The sequence below is a fragment of the Austrofundulus limnaeus genome, unplaced genomic scaffold (genome assembly GCF_001266775.1).
Source record: "Austrofundulus limnaeus strain Quisiro unplaced genomic scaffold, Austrofundulus_limnaeus-1.0 Scaffold115, whole genome shotgun sequence".
NCBI classification, from domain to species: Eukaryota; Metazoa; Chordata; class Actinopteri; order Cyprinodontiformes; family Rivulidae; genus Austrofundulus; species Austrofundulus limnaeus.
This window is the reverse complement of record NW_013952517.1, coordinates 711203-726848: the sequence shown is the minus strand read 5'-3', so window position 1 is coordinate 726848 and position 15646 is coordinate 711203. Positions and strand designations below refer to the sequence as shown.

The 15646-nt window shown below is 40.8% G+C and overlaps 2 protein-coding genes across 2 annotated transcripts; both read left to right on the top strand.

The window, feature by feature from the left end:
* The first annotated feature begins 1052 nt into the window (after positions 1-1052).
* Positions 1053-7308, top strand: asb15b (ankyrin repeat and SOCS box containing 15b). Its single transcript, XM_014014479.1, has 14 exons — positions 1053-1111; positions 1320-1428; positions 1504-1556; positions 1923-2054; positions 2138-2302; positions 2992-3098; positions 3178-3316; positions 3391-3562; positions 3948-4108; positions 5784-5928; positions 5997-6152; positions 6280-6376; positions 6531-6684; positions 6780-7308. The coding sequence occupies exons 2-14, from the start codon at positions 1322-1324 to the stop codon at positions 6938-6940; spliced, it is 1749 nt and encodes a 582-aa protein (XP_013869933.1). The 5' UTR covers positions 1053-1111; positions 1320-1321; the 3' UTR covers positions 6941-7308.
* Positions 7309-8419: 1111 nt separating this feature from the next.
* On the top strand, positions 8420-12116 carry lmod2b (leiomodin 2 (cardiac) b). Its single transcript, XM_014014480.1, has 6 exons — positions 8420-9001; positions 9118-9612; positions 10128-10388; positions 10466-10681; positions 10822-11253; positions 11810-12116. The coding sequence occupies exons 1-6, from the start codon at positions 8723-8725 to the stop codon at positions 11834-11836; spliced, it is 1710 nt and encodes a 569-aa protein (XP_013869934.1). The 5' UTR covers positions 8420-8722; the 3' UTR covers positions 11837-12116.
* Positions 12117-15646: the final 3530 nt, after the last annotated feature.

The following is a 15646-nucleotide window of genomic DNA, read 5'->3' as shown; positions in this document are numbered from 1 at the left end:
ATACTGTATATATACACACACACAGATATATACATCCAGTGATTGTCAGAAACCCCAGGATCCAAATGTCTATTTTTGTGTGGTTGTGAACATGCATATAAATACAAGATTTCTCACCTTTAGTTTGACAACCTTAAAAAATTTTCAAAATATATCAGAAGGCTTTTAAGGAATTTCAGGGGCTGTTAAAGGAAATAGTTTTTGTGGCAATGCTAAACCTTAAGTTGCATTCAATACAACAAAATAAACACATTTAAAAGGTAAAGAATAATAATACTTGTCCTGCCCCTAGGCTGTTGGGTTTAAGTAACTGTGGCTCCCTGAGCAGTTTTGTTAAATATCCCTGTATTAATGTCTCAAAATAAGCTGCTTTAAAGCCAGCATTGACCATAAACTACATCTCCCATGATGCATGTTGATATGGGAATGCCCTGTAGGAAGGTTGTGAGAGTTCAGAATTTAAGACATACAACAAATCAACAGTGAATAAAACTTACTTTTAAAAGTTTTAATAGTATTTCTGTATTATTTATTTCACATTTAGCCAGTCATACCTTTTTTAATCGTAGTACTTTTCGTTGTTTATTAGAGGATTTACTGAAATGCTGTTTCTATGCAGTTAATACCACGTAGAGCTCAGTTAGTGTTTGTTAGTGGTGCTCAGTCGTGGCAATGAGAAGAGGAATGTAAGGTTTTCTGTTTAGTCGAAGTTAAACACGAAACACTGAAGTTAATAACATCTGGCCATTTGAGGACCACCATAATGCTCATGTGGCCTTCTGTGAACATGAGTTTGACCTCCCACGACTTAGATTATCAATGGAAAGAAACAGTTCTGCTGTTTATTCTTGTATCCAACAAGAGTTTCCACTTTCACTTCTTACTTTAGAGCAGTTTGTGATGTTTGTGGTGTTTTTTATCACCAAATGATCGGGTGTAAATGTCACAGTGGAGTTGTTGGAGAGCTGAAAAGACGACAGGCGCGTGCACTCAGTGTTGAGTCAGGTCATCTAAAGCAGGCCACTTCTAAAAATAATCCAGACAGCCTAGGACGTTGAAAAACAAAAACACACGAGCTGCCCGCTGGAGAACTCAGATCGCAGATCACAAGGTGAGATTTAACACGAATAACACAAAATACCACTTCAGTTCTGCGCCGTCAACCTTGACATTTCTGCATTTGCTGCGGTTTCCTGCATGAATTTTGTYGTTACCGTAACTGTTTACCCAAACTAGAGACAGATGTGACCTCAGCACGTCAGCGTCATTTGAACATTTAGCAAAACGTCCTTTTTTTTAAAAACTATTTCTTTTCTCAGAGATGGATGACTTTGAACAGGAAGGCATCGACGAGGAGCTCATTGAGTTTGCAATTCTTGAGAGTATTCAAGATGCCTGCACGCTTCCTCGCTCAGTTCAAAGCAACTGGTAGGAAAAAATGTAAATCTTTAAGGCATTTATAAGGATGAAAAAAGAGGAGAAAGAGCTTTTTTTGCTGTCTAGGAATCAACCCAACAGTGAAGACTTTGTGAAGGTTATGACAGCCATCAATAAAGGTACACAAGCAAACATTAGTGAAGTTAGATAGACTCTGACAGTGGGGTGCAAAAGTTTGGGCAGCCTTGTTAATTTTCCTGATTTAACTTCATAAATCATTGATTATTTGGATTAAAAAAACAGATAAATAAATCATATAGGGGACAAATAGTGATATTTGAGAAGTGAAATGCAAAATGTGTGCAATAATTAGTTTAACAAAATTAGGCAGGTGCATAAATATGGACACTGTTGTCATTTTATTGATTTCAAAACCTTTAGAACTAATTATTGGAACTCAGGAAAATGAACAAGGCTGCCCACACTTTCTCACGCCACTGTAAGTAATCCTAATGTTTGGCTCTGGGTTCTGTGCATGTCCTCAGGTGACGTGGACGCGCTGCAGGAGCTGAGATGTTGCGCGTCTGCCTTCACAGAGAGCGACAGCAGAGGCCGGCTGCCTCTGCACGCAGCGGCCGCGCAGCCTCTTCCAGAGATCCTGCACGCAGCGCTGCAAGGTCAGAGTTCAGCACTTACAGCTGGATTAAAGCTGCAGGTTAGGATGCACACTCGTGCCCCTTGTTTCCACCTCCCTTTGCAGCGCTGGCATCCGTGGACCTGACCCTTGAGGAGAAGACGAAGGACGGCGACACGGCTCTGACTCTGGCAGCCGAGGCCGGCCGGGTGGAAAACGTCAGGATGCTGCTGAGACACGGGGCGTCGCCGCACAACACCAACAGCAGGAACGAATCTCCTCTGCTGATCGGTATATAAACACCACCAGACACGTCTGTTTGGGGCCAATTAAYTCAAATATGTCATTCTTTTCGAAGCTTTGCAAAGCTTGGCTGATTTCTTCCAGTTAATTTGTGTCAACTTGGGTTGGGAATAAACAAATTAAAAATACTCATTGCTAAACCGTGAGGACCAATCCAAAAAAAAACAAAACAAAACAGTAAAGTAAATAAATCCACACAATTCTTTTGTCATATTGATGTTTTATGTATCATGTAACTGTTTACCTACAAAAACAAAGTTAATGAAAATGGGTAAAAAAATGACATCCATAGAAGTGTTGTTTAAGTCAAAAATTTGGATTTATTGCTACATATTTATGCTGAGATTTGTTGAGTTAAATTTGCAATTAAAAGTGCTTTGTTTACATTGAGTGCGTACCTGCATTTCAGAATAAAATATAAATAAATCTGGAAAACTGCTGGAGGAAACATTCAAACTGCACCATTAACCAGAGTAATCTTTTTAATGTTTGATTTCATAGTTTGATTTTGTATTTACCAATAAGGTGCGTTCAAACTGAACTGGCTTWTTTATTGTTATTTTTATTTGTTTTTTGATCTAATTTTATAAAAGTTGGCTTTGCCTGTACGAACTACAGTTTCTCCTTCAACGTGTGTCGTAAAGTTGGCACTCATGTTGTGTTTGTGCGTTCTGAAGCAGTGAGACAGAGCTCGTACGACATGGTTTTAGCCCTCATCATGGGTGGGGCCTTTGTGGAGCAGGTGTGTCTCAGGAAGTGGACGGCAACACATGAAGCTGCGAAGGTGAAAAGGCCCTAAAGTACTGCGCTAAATATTTATTTTTTTTAACCTGTAAGTACTTGCTTCTTGTCTCTCACGTCAGGTGGGTTGTCCAGCAGTTCTGATGCTGCTGCTTCGACACGGAGCCAAAGTCACGGCCAGGGACGGTCACGGAGTCACACCTCTGGGGGTTGCGGCCGAGCACGGCAACACCGAAGCTTTGGAGATCCTCATCCAGAATGGTGAGACATTCAAACCCAACGTGTCCTTTCCTCCACTCATCTGACTGTGCTGTGCTTTGTCTGCCCTCCACCAGGTGGTGACGTGAACGCCCAGGCCAGCAATGGAGACACGGTCCTTTATGATGCGTCCGGGTCCGGAAACCTGGACTGTGTCCAGCTGCTTTTGAAGAACGGAGCCAACCCAAACGTGGCCAGCTACGCCTGTCAGCTGCCCATCCACAGAGCTGCCTATGAAGGCCACATTCTGTGAGTTCGTCTTCTATGAGGCTGTTTGACTTTATTCTGAGAGGAGAAACTACATTCTGTTTAGGCATTAGATACGGCATTGTTTAATTTAATTTAAACCCGTTAACCTAGTTCCTAGAAGTCAATGAGGTCTAAACAAATTACATTGTGTTTACTTTCTATTTGTTGCACCGTACCAAGCCAACCACATAAAAACACGTGTCTATCTTCTCCATCTGACAGCTCTGCAGTGTTTTCTCTAGAAATCTGCACAATGAGCCCACTGTCTTCAGCTCAGGCCCTAAAAAAGACCGAATCTCAAACCACAACATAATGAGCGTGTCCTGTTTTGTGTTTTTCAGTGTCTGTGTGGCTGTTTTTCCTCCCATTCTTTCTCCCCGTGTAGAGCCCTGAGAACCCTCATCCCCATCACCACAAAGAGAGCAATCCGTCTGTCGGGCCAGAGCCCGGTCCACTCTGCAGCTGATGGGGGGCAGGCTAACTGCCTCGAGCTCCTCATCCAGAGAGGCTACGATATCAACGCCCAGCTAGAAAAACACATCTCTGGTAGAAAACAGAAACAAATACATATTTAAAATTATTTATTAATTTATCAATTAATGAAACCTTTAACAAAACCATTATGAATCCGGTTTTTAGGTTGAGGAACCAGTCTGAACTACAGACTGGACATTTAGGACAATGTGAAATAGAAAAATCCACATTTTCTGTTAAAAAGGCAAAGGGCTGCACAGTAGCTAAAAATAAAATCATCAAAAATGTAGCTAAAAGCTAAAATAGGCTAAACCATAGCTAAAAGCTAAAATCATCAGTATTTTATTTGAAATAACATTAAATTATTTTAGAAGTATCAAAGTGACCGAAAACAAAAGCACATTAAATCCAGCTGAGCTGAACATTTTGACAAAAGACTTGTTAAAATAATAACAATAAAAAAACAAAAAGAAAAAAATTGTATAGGTCCTCTGGACGGGTTCTTCTCTAATGAAACGTTTCGTCTCTCCTCCAAGAGACTTCTTCAGTCTGAGAGTTTCAGGCAAAATTCAGGCTTTTAAGCACTGCCTCCATGTGACTGATACTCACATCACATGGCTATYGTTGACACCTAATTAACACCTATTGTTAACAGGGGGTGGAGTGATACTGGCAATAGCCGCGCTGTAGGAGGGGGACAGCTGAAAACGGAGGCCTCCACCTCTGTTTAATGATGGACGGTCTTTCTTCACAAAAATGTCTTCTTTTACTCCTCTCTCAAACCAATGTTCCTCTCTATCAAGAATGAGAACATCCTCATCTCTGAAAGAGTGACCGCTGGCCTGTAAATGAGTGAAAACTGCAGAGTTCTGGCCATTAGATGTAGCTCGTCTGTGTTGGGACATTCTTTTGAACAGTGGCTGCTTTGTTTCCTCGATGTATAACTGGTCGCAGTCCTCCTGGCACTTAACAGCATATACAACATTGCTCTGTTTGTGCCGGGGCACCGGATCTTTGGGGTGAACCAGCCTTTGCCGTAATGTGTTTTGGTGTTTGAAAGCCACTGGTTTCACATCATGTTTAGAAAATAAACGTCTCAGTTTCTCCGAAACACCCGCAACATACGGAATAACCACTGGTTTGGGTCTGAGTTTGGGGTCTTCATTTTCACCTGAAGGTTGCATGGAATCCTGTCTGTGTTTCCTGTCTGCTTTCAGGAAAGCCCAGTCAGGATAACCACACTGCTCCAGACCAGCGGTCACTCTTTCAGAGATGAGGATGTTCTCATTCTTGATAGAGAGGAACGTTGGTTTGAGAGAGGAGTAAAAGAAGCCATTTTTGTGAAGAAAGACCGTCCATCATTAAACAGAGGTGGAGGCCTCTGTTTTCAGTTGTCCCCCTCCTACAGTGCGGCTATTGCCAGTATCACTCCACCCCCTGTTAACAATAGGTGTTAATTAGGTGTCAACGATAGCCATGTGATGTGAGTATCAGTCACATGGAAGCAGGGCTTAAAAGCCTGAATTTTGCCTGAAACTCTCAGACTGAAGAAGTCTCTTGGAGGAGAGACGAAACGTTTCATTAGAGAAGAACCCGTCCAGAAGACCTATACAATTTTTTTCTTTTTGATTTTTTACCKGGATTACTGAGATGCATCAGGACAACAACAAAAAACTTTAAACAGAAACAACGATGTGAATGCTGACTCAGAATTGAAAAACGACCTCATGGACTTTTGTTTTTAAAGAGAACTACGATGACATGAGGAAGACCGCTCTGTTCTTTGCCGTCTCCAACGGGGACGTGACCTGCTCTGAGATCCTGCTGGCAGCCGGAGCCAGAACCGACCTGGACCCTCTGCGATGCATCTTGGTAGCTGTGCGCGCAGAGAGGTCAGCGGGGAAAACCTTTGCATGTTTCAACGCTTTATAACTCAGGCTGAAGCTGTTTGCGTGTGCAGGTACGCTCTGGTGCAGCTGCTGCTGACCTACGGAGCAGAGGTGAACTGTTATTTCCGTGTCATCTGCAACACGGTGTTCCCCACGGCCCTCCAGTACTGCCTCAGAGACCACGTCATGTTACGGCTGCTGCTCAACAGTGGATACCACGCTCACAAGCACGTTAAGCTGATGTTAAATGAAATAAGAAGCTCCAGGAGTCTAATGTTTTATATATAGAAGCTGAAATCAATGTACTGAAGAAATTACGAAACATTGGACCATTTTACAAATCTCCTCTGTTAGGTGCTTTCAGTGTTGCCATAATGACAGCAAGGATGGCTCCTGGGCTGACCTGCATAATCAAGCCTACCGGATTTACTGCCAACCTGATGTCATCTCAGTAAGAAATCTTCTGTAAACAAAAATATCTTATCTGTTGTAGATAACTCTTTAAGCTGTTCCACAGATCCCCAGGATGTGAGTAGTTTTGAGTCAAAAGGGGCAAATTTACTAAATTATTTACAATCTTTATTTTATTTTATTTTATTTTATAGTTCTGTGAGTTTGTGTCCGTGTCATGGCTGACTCACCTGGTAGGCAGCCTGGTAAGGATTCTGCTGGACTACGTTGGCCACGTTGACATCTGCTCGGACCTGAAACGCGTCCTGGAGAGGACACCGGAGTGGGAAGAGATCTCTGCCATACTCGGTACAATTCCAAACGCACACGATAAAAACAGTAATAAAAGAAAAAATTTGAATAATCTCACCAGCTGGAGGTTATTCTTGTGTGTGTATCCTCAGGTCAGCCACGCTCGCTGCAGCACTTGTGTCGTCTGGTTATCAGGGGTCAGATGAGCCTCAGGAGGCTGAATGACCCCGAGGCCATGGCTGCAGCTCCGTTCCCTCCCAGACTGATGAGCTACCTGACGTACAGAGAGTACGACCTGTGCGGTGAACTTTAACCTTCACCCCACCCCTGAATTTTCCCACATTTTAAGATGTTACAACCTCAAGATTCAAAGTGTTTTACTGGGATTTTACATAAAGTGGTGAAGATTTGTGAAACGAAAAGAAAATGACGCACGGTTTCCAAATTTACCTTTGTTTGATGTGATCCTTGCTCTTCACGATAACCACTAATGTTCTAGCAAATCTCTGTTTCGTAGAACTGTAGCATTTGACACAATTGTGTTGGAAGACAGGAAGTAGCACTTTTGAGCTGGTTTTAGGTGTGGATATTTTTTATAACTAATCAGAACGTTGTTTTTTAAAGTACTGTCGTATAATTTGTGTAAATTGTTCTTTTTTAAAATAAATATGATGAAGCTAACATTTTTCCTTCACTGCGTTAGCTGCAACAATTATGGGTAAACTTGACCCAACAATTATACAAACATGCATTTAAGACTGTTCTTACATTCTAAAACTTACATCTTTATTTGTTTTTGTGAATTATGACTTTTTTCAAGATAATTTATTTGAAAAGTCCATGTTTGACCCACTACATAGAAAAAATGCCTTAAAGCACACTTAAATGCAGAATCTGTTGGTAAAAATTATAAATTTGTAAATGTTTGGTCTTCATCAGATGTTAATTTCTAATAATTTTCTGTTATAGCTGGTCTTAGCTACATTCAGTAACATTGAGAAAAATATACACGCAATAAGCATTTAGTATTAAGCTTAAAAGCATTAAAGTGTCCAACTTTTATTCTCTTTTTATATAAGTTTCTGTTTCAAAAATGACAAAATGAAAATTTGACCTGGATATCTTAAATTCACTGAAGTACTGCCAGATTCACCAGTGGGTTTAGTCAGAACATTCAGGGATCCTCCGGTTTCTTGCAAAGAAATGTCAAACTAAGCCTCTGGGAGTCCAAAGAATGCTTTCACTCACAACATAACCAGCAGGGTCAATGGCCTTTAACGCCCTCTTTGTGTGATTCTTTGTCCTCTTTTTATTGTCAAATCACGACAGGAAGTGTTTTTCTTTTAATCGTCTCATTTGGTTCATCTCTCTGATCGGCATTATTTAGGTTGTGTAGAGCATAATGTCAGGATCAGCATTTACAGTCTATAATGCTGCATCATTGTTAAGTTACTGATGGGTTACTGGCTTGCAAAGTGGTAAATAATAGAAAGCAATCGTGCTTTTTAAATTGTGTCTGTTGTCCGATGGTTAAAAAAAATAAACTCCCTTGTTGTGGAGATATATTATCTCTGTTAATCTTTCTTATTCTGTGAATCTGTTTGGTCCAGTTGATCTTTTTTTGGATCACAAACAAAGGCCTTCGAGCCGCAGTGACGGACTGCTTCACTGACAGGCAGCAGAGCTTCTGAGCTCACAGGCTTTTTGTAGCTCTGCCTCAAAGCTCGGGGGGCAGTGACTCCCAAAAAAAGACACCGCATCATGGGGCCTACACTTGTTACGTTCCCCTCTGATCCCTTTTTTAAAGCCTGAACGGCAGCTGGCGAGATTAGACAGGAGAGGACACGGACACACACTGTCTCCCTGGCATAAACTCATTCAAGTGTAGTGGGTTTCTTTTGGAATCCTCTTTGGTTTGTACAAACATTTCTCCTTGGCGTGGATGAGTTTATCTGGACCTTGATTTTCCAATGATCCATTCGGGTTGTAGACCTCCAGCAGTCTTATGGTGGACCATTTCTTTCATCGGGATCTCCTTACACTGACTTTTGCGATAGTTTAATTTTGACTGGCTCGCCCCGTTCAGGAATTGACCATGAGTTGTTTCGGGTACCGTCGAGAGCTGAGTAAGTACGAAGATGTCGACGAGGATGAGCTTTTGGCTTCGCTCAGCCCGGAGGAGCTGGCCGAGTTGGAAAAAGAGTTGGCAGACATCGATCCTGATGCCAACGTGCCAATAGGACTCAGACAGAGAGATCAGACAGATAAGACTCCGACGGGGACTTTCAGCAGAGAGGCCCTGATGAAATACTGGGAAAACGAGACTCGGAGGCTCCTGGAGGACGAGATAGGAGGAGGAGGAAGCCCCAAACTGGTGGGTGATAACTTTTAGATCGACGTTTTTGTTGTTTGACTAGTGCGGCATATTTGACTGAGGCTTTAAGATGAATATAATCTGGTGTTTTAAATAGTAATTTTGTTCAAACTCAGGATGAAGAAGAGGAGGAAGGCTGCTTGACACAAAAAGACAGTGAAGTGGACGATGAAAAAAATGACGAGAACGAGAAAGAACTTAAAAAGCACAAACATTCGAAAGAGATAGCTGAAAATGAAAAGAAGAGCAGTGACGAGGAAGAAGAGGAAAGCGAAGAAGAGGAACCTGTAACAGAAGAGGAGGAGGAGGAGGAGGAGGATGAAGAGGAGGAGGAAGAGGATGAAGAGGAGGAGGAAGAGGAGGAAAAAGACAATAAATCCAAGCCTGAACCCTTGAACGATTCAAGTCTCTTCAAAGCACAGGCGAACAGCCCAACCCTACTGAAGCCTCAGAGGGTGGAGCCTATGCGGGTAACTCCACCCCCTCCTCCACCCGTTGACCTGAACGCAACTGGAAACCCAACAGTTGTTGACGACGCCCTGCAGAAAGTCCTGAGCAATGACCCTGAAGTCACAGAGGTTAATCTGAACAACATCGATGACATCTCACAGGTACAACTTTTTAATGTCTCGAAAACTCTTTAAATGAGCTTCAGCTGAGGTTTTACCAAGAGTTTCTACTCGAAAACTGGATGATGTTTGGTGAGAACATCCAAATTATTGTGTCAACCAGTAATCCAGGGCATGGGAAACTTAATAGGTCTAAAATAATTATTTCAAGAACGAGTGCATGGATTGTAACCAACTCAAGATGGTCACCGAATCTAATCGACATAAAAAACACAAAAATGGGTGTAATTTGATTAATTTTACAAATACTGAGCTGAAACTTGGTGTGATAATAGAGACATAACCGGTGCATACTCTGAGCTTTACAACAGATATCTTTGTTTAAAACATTGGAGTGTGAGATGGTGAGAGACATGCATTYCTTCAAGGGATGCTGGGTCTCTCATTCAGCCTTCGCTAACCCTATAAGAATAACAAAAACGGTGATGTGTTTTTCCTGAGAAGAAGCTGCTTTGTGGTATTTATTCATGTTTATGTTCTCTGATCATATTCTTTAGGAAACTCTCATTCGATTCGCCGAAGCCCTGCGACCCAACACCCACGTACGAGTCTTCAGTCTCGCAAACACTCGGGCCGATGACCACGTAGCTCTGGCCATTGCTAAGATGTTGAGGGAGAACTCGTCCATCATCAGTCTGAACGTAGAGTCCAACTATGTGAGTGGGAAGGGTGTGATGGCATTGGTGCAAGCGCTTCCGGGGAACAGCACCTTGACTGAGCTTCGGTTCCACAACCAGAGGCACATGTGTGGAGGACAGGTTGGTTTCGGTCGGGATCAAACTCCTCCGTGGTCTTGTCACAACACAATAACGAGCCATTCTTTACCGATCTACAGGTGGAGATGGAGATGGTGAAGATTCTGAGGGAAAACTACAATTTGCTCAAACTGGGTTACCAGTTTAACCTTCCTGGTCCCAGAATGAGCATGACCGGGATCTTGACCAGGAATCAGGACCGGCAGAGACAGAAACGACTGCAGGAGCAGAGGCAGCTGCAGCCAGGTCAACAGGGGGCGCAAGATGGAGCCGTCAACCCTCGGACATCTGTACTGGTTAGTGGCTTCTCATCTTACAGAGGATTGGCGCTGGAGATCTGTTCGGTTTATTAATTTGGTATCAATTTACCTCAGCTGCAAGTAGTTTTTTTATCTGTTTGTAAGAATTTATTCGTATTTTCCTTTTTGTTCTGTAGAAAGTAACACCTAGGTCATCACCTTACACTTCCCCATGGTCCTCACCCAAACCTCCCCGAAATGACCTGGCCCGAAAGCAAATCCCACCAGCGCCGCCGCCACCTCCTCCCCCACCTCCTCCCCCTCCCCCACCACCCTCGCTCCCACGGCAGGAGAAGAAGAAGCCCACGAGGATGATTGCCGAGGTCATCAAGGCCCACGAGGCAGGCAGCAAGAAGGCGTCCAAAACAAAAGGGAAGAAGGCCAAGAAGGGGAAAGGGGCGGGCAAAGACGAGACGAGCAGCATCCTGACGGAGCTGAAGAACGCCCTGAGGCCCGTGGCGGGGGACAGGAGAGGGGAGGAGGGCAGCAGGCCGTCCACCCCCATGAGGTCTGCCCACGATCAGCTGATGGAGTCCATCCGCAAAAGCAGCGTCCGCAACCTGAAACGGGTGAGATGCAGGCAGAGAAACATTCAGGCAAAACTGCAGCTCTTATCTAACATACATTGAACAAGTGGGGAGGTAAATTTAGACGAGGATGACAAAGAGTCAGCGGTGACTCATTCTGGTGCGTGCTGTAGGCCGCCAGCCCGCACTTTAGCATGAACACATCGCTTTCACGCCCAGCAAAGGACAGAGAATAAAGAGTCAGCCAGGTTGGTCGTGTTTCATGTTTTTACCCTGAAGTGGATGATAAGCTGAAATGGAAAACAAACATAATTGCACGAAACTAAAAGGAAAGCACCTCTGCAAAGGAAGTGTTTTTACCATTAAGAGGAGCCGTAGCTCAGCTCGTCACATTGTTGTGGAAAATCATCTCTGCCCTCAGATAATGGGGGTCTCTCACTGTAGCTGTTAAATTCCATCCACTCAGCGCTGCAGGTATTTATAGAAACTGTTCTCCGGAGCTTTGATAACAACTGACCTGACACTTTACAGCACTGGCTTTTTGTGTAGCATCTAATAAACAACCTTTATCTGATTCAGCTTCTATTTTTTCCCCCAGGTGGAGGTTCCACATCATCTTCGATAAGAAAACCAATAATAACGATGATGGCGTGACCAACATGACGACTGCGGTGAAGCCTAAATGATGACAGACACCTGAGCTTACTGTTGCACTATACAGTGAAAGCTTGACATGTGCAATAAGCTTTTGAAAACCAGTGCTCATCAGCTTGAAAATTAATTTAACATGCATCGCCTGATTTGTTTACTGCGAATTGTTTTCTTGTAAGGTTGTAAATAGGATCTGTTGTGTGCAAATTTCCAAATATAACAATTTGCTGTTTATAACAGCATTTGTCAAACTATTGGGACTATTTTCTTTCTTCCGTTTTTGTCACTGTTTGATTTCCATTTGAGAGAAAGTGGTCAAGCTGTTGAGTAGAAGTTTAGAAAACACACACAGCCTGTTTTTTTAAATTTTTTATTTTTTTAATCAGTGAGTCAGCTTGCTGGTGAAGTGCCATTGATGCACATTCTGACACATCGACAGCACACCCACTCCTGTTTGCGTGTCTTAAAGATGGGTTTGTGTGCACTTTGTTTCAACAATTCACGACGCAAGTGAAAGGAGAGAATAAACCCTAAAGTATGAGGTTATGGGCTGCGAATCTGTACTCTAAAATATGCAATGCTAAATTTGTAAAGAGTAACAACACTTTAGTTCAGTGTTTTTACAGCTTTAACAGACATTTATTTATGCACGTATTGTATGACATTATACAGCAATAATCTTGTAATTCTGCTAATATTCCTTAAGCAAATGTATTCACATTTCAAAATAAATTCAGATTCAATTGAAAATGCTAAGAAAGTGCAAAAATTATATAAAAACTAGTATAAAAAGAGCTAAAAATGGTCGTGGTCACATTGTTGAAGTTCGATTGTTTTTATTCATGAATCTGGCACAGAAAAAAATGAGAGAAATGTCATGATATTACGAGCTGAGAAATAAAATATCTGATGAATAACTTACACTAAACATTCCTTTAGCTAAATGACAGAAGTGTAAAACTTCCTCTRCAGAAACACAGCTCTTTGTCTAATCTGGTAAAGTATCGAGAGGGGGAAATCCCACCACTAAAAACCATAAAATGTGAAGATTTCACACATTTTTCACCGGAACAGAGGTTTTATTTAACATCTCTCTCTAATAACAATAACCAGCATAAATGGCATGATTTTTTAAATCCTCCCTCATTTTACTTACATCTTGTTGTGAGATGATTTTCTTCATATTGCCTTTTTTCCCCCCTCAAAATAGTAGCTTTTGTCACTTTAAATACATAGGCGTTAAACAACAGTTTGAATTATTATTGTACAGCATATTATGTTTAAAAAWCATATCATTGGCAACGCATAAAAGAGTTTCCCTTCTTTAATTTACAAAACAAAAAAATGCAATGCTACTGTTCTATAAAACCCTTTTTGAATGTCAGTCTCWAAACACACTGTGGTGTCACACCAGTGGAAACATACCTGATTTAATCCCATAAGCTCTGTAAGGGACTGATACAGGTTCAGCTGATGGGAACATTAACTAAAAATAAACACTTAGACCACAGATTTGTATTGTTCATTGAATACATTTTTGTAGTAACCTCTTAAAAGAATTAGTTTCCCCCATTTTCTGCTTTGTTTTATAATACAAATATTTATTAAGGGGCGAAGAACTGTTGTCATGCTACACAATCTGCTAAAAACAGTGTTTTTCTCCAGTTAACACAGGGAAACAATTGCAGTAAACGGTCATAAACATCAATCTAGCCACATAGGGGGGAAAAAAGCAGCCCATTTTTAACAGAAACAAATCATGCTTTGTATATTAGAATTTTAAAGGGTTAGATAAATTTGAAAGTTTGTTACAGAGTAAAAAATGTGAATTAAAATCAGGACGGGGAAAATGGGGCCYCTGTGTGAGGCTGCAGTGACTGGGTCTGTTCCTTACCAGTTCAACGGCGCGTGAGTCGGCTTCACGACGTGAAGGAGGAGCTTCAGGATTAAATAAAGCCCACAGAGATTGTGTATAAACTCCGCCCGCTCGGACCGACGTGATGACCATCAATTTGATACGAAATTTGGCAGATACAAATGGCATACAGGTAAATCTCCTTATTCCTATTTTAATTAATAATTTAATTCTGTTGAAACTGAACAATAAATAAGTAAATGAATAAATAAACTCCTTTAATTCTTGGACACATTGAACAGAGATCCCCTTGCCGAGAAAAAACTGCTTATTCTGCGGTTAGCTACTGTATGTTAGCTCAGAGGGGCTACAGCCTGGGAAGTGACTTTAAAACTTCTTTTTATTATTGTTTTGTAAGTTATAAAATGTGAAAAATTGCCAGACATCAGTAAAGGACACTGCTAATGTTGTCTTGCTAGCTCTGTGGTATTAATTATGAAGCTAATGCTATYACTTCTAGAAACAGGTGCAGGTATTAATGACCTGGTCTAACTAAAACATACAGCTGGGTGGAAAAAAAAACGACAGAATTTATTGGGGATAAATAGAAATTATAATAACCTTAAACTGACAAGTTGCACCAATATTATCAGCCAAATTTAAATGTAACTTTTGGGGTAATACTAGCCAAGTAAAATTTAATTAAATTTAAGCTCGATAGAATAGCTAAAATTAGCAGCTATAATTTTAGCAGTAATTCATTTGCGTGTTTGTCAGTAAAATAATGCATTAGCTACTGGACTAAGGTTTATAAAACTTGGTGGAAAGGTGAAATAAATATTTTCAGCGTGAATTCAAATGCATTTATTTCAAACTCTCAAAAAAAAAAAAAACACAAACCCTTGAAACAATAATTTACAGAATTTGAAAGTTGACGAGCTGGCTGCGTTGCTGCCCCATTTGAAATTGCTTATATCTGTAATATTGTATCAAAACTTGTACATTAAGGAATTACTACTATGTGATTACCTTTTAAAACACTTACTTACCCATTATAGTTCCCTATTACACCTCATGATTTACATTTTAAAATGCTGACACATTTTCGAATGAATAGTATAATATGTCAGCACTTATCTTGCAGCCCTGAAAGTGTGTACAGCAACCTGGCATTGTAAGCATTTGGTGTGTAAAACTGAAGTCTTTATTCCGAAAGCATCACATGAATATCCTCATTACAATAGACAGGCATTTATTAATACTCTGCTCCCTATTGTAAAAAAAACAAACTATAAAGCATAAATTCAACTCGATCTGTAGTGTGACATTAACAAAAACGACAGCCAACCACAACACTGTGGGCTACCTCATTACCTAATGCAGTGRTATATGTTAAAGATAAATGTCCATGTCTGAAAACACAACTTTAAGTACATATACATTGAGAACACAAAACAAAAAAAAAATCATCCAGACCTGAAAAAGTTCTGAATTTATGCAGCGAGTCTCTTCTTTCAATCTGTGCAAAAATATAAAGACTCAAACTCTGGAGTAAATTTACAGTCCACAGCGAATGAAGATAAATATCCCAAAAAAAGGAGCATTTTCTGTTTTTATAAGAAAATATGAGCACTAAACTAGAATTATCTTAATATGTAAAAATAAACTACAGAGCAATAAAAGGTATGAAAATAGCTTTTCTCCCAAACTCACTTCCTTACAATGATACAAGTATTTAAAGGTTTGTGGCAACTCGTCTTGATGTCTTTAAAGCCGTCTCAAATCACCGACAAAAAACGTCCAAAACAAAAACAAACAAAAAATAACAAACAACCAAAAAAAAAAAACAAAAAAAAAAAAAATTACAAAAAAACATTCAGCTCTAATATTTAAGAGAGATTTAAAATTGCACATTAAACTGGGATTGGG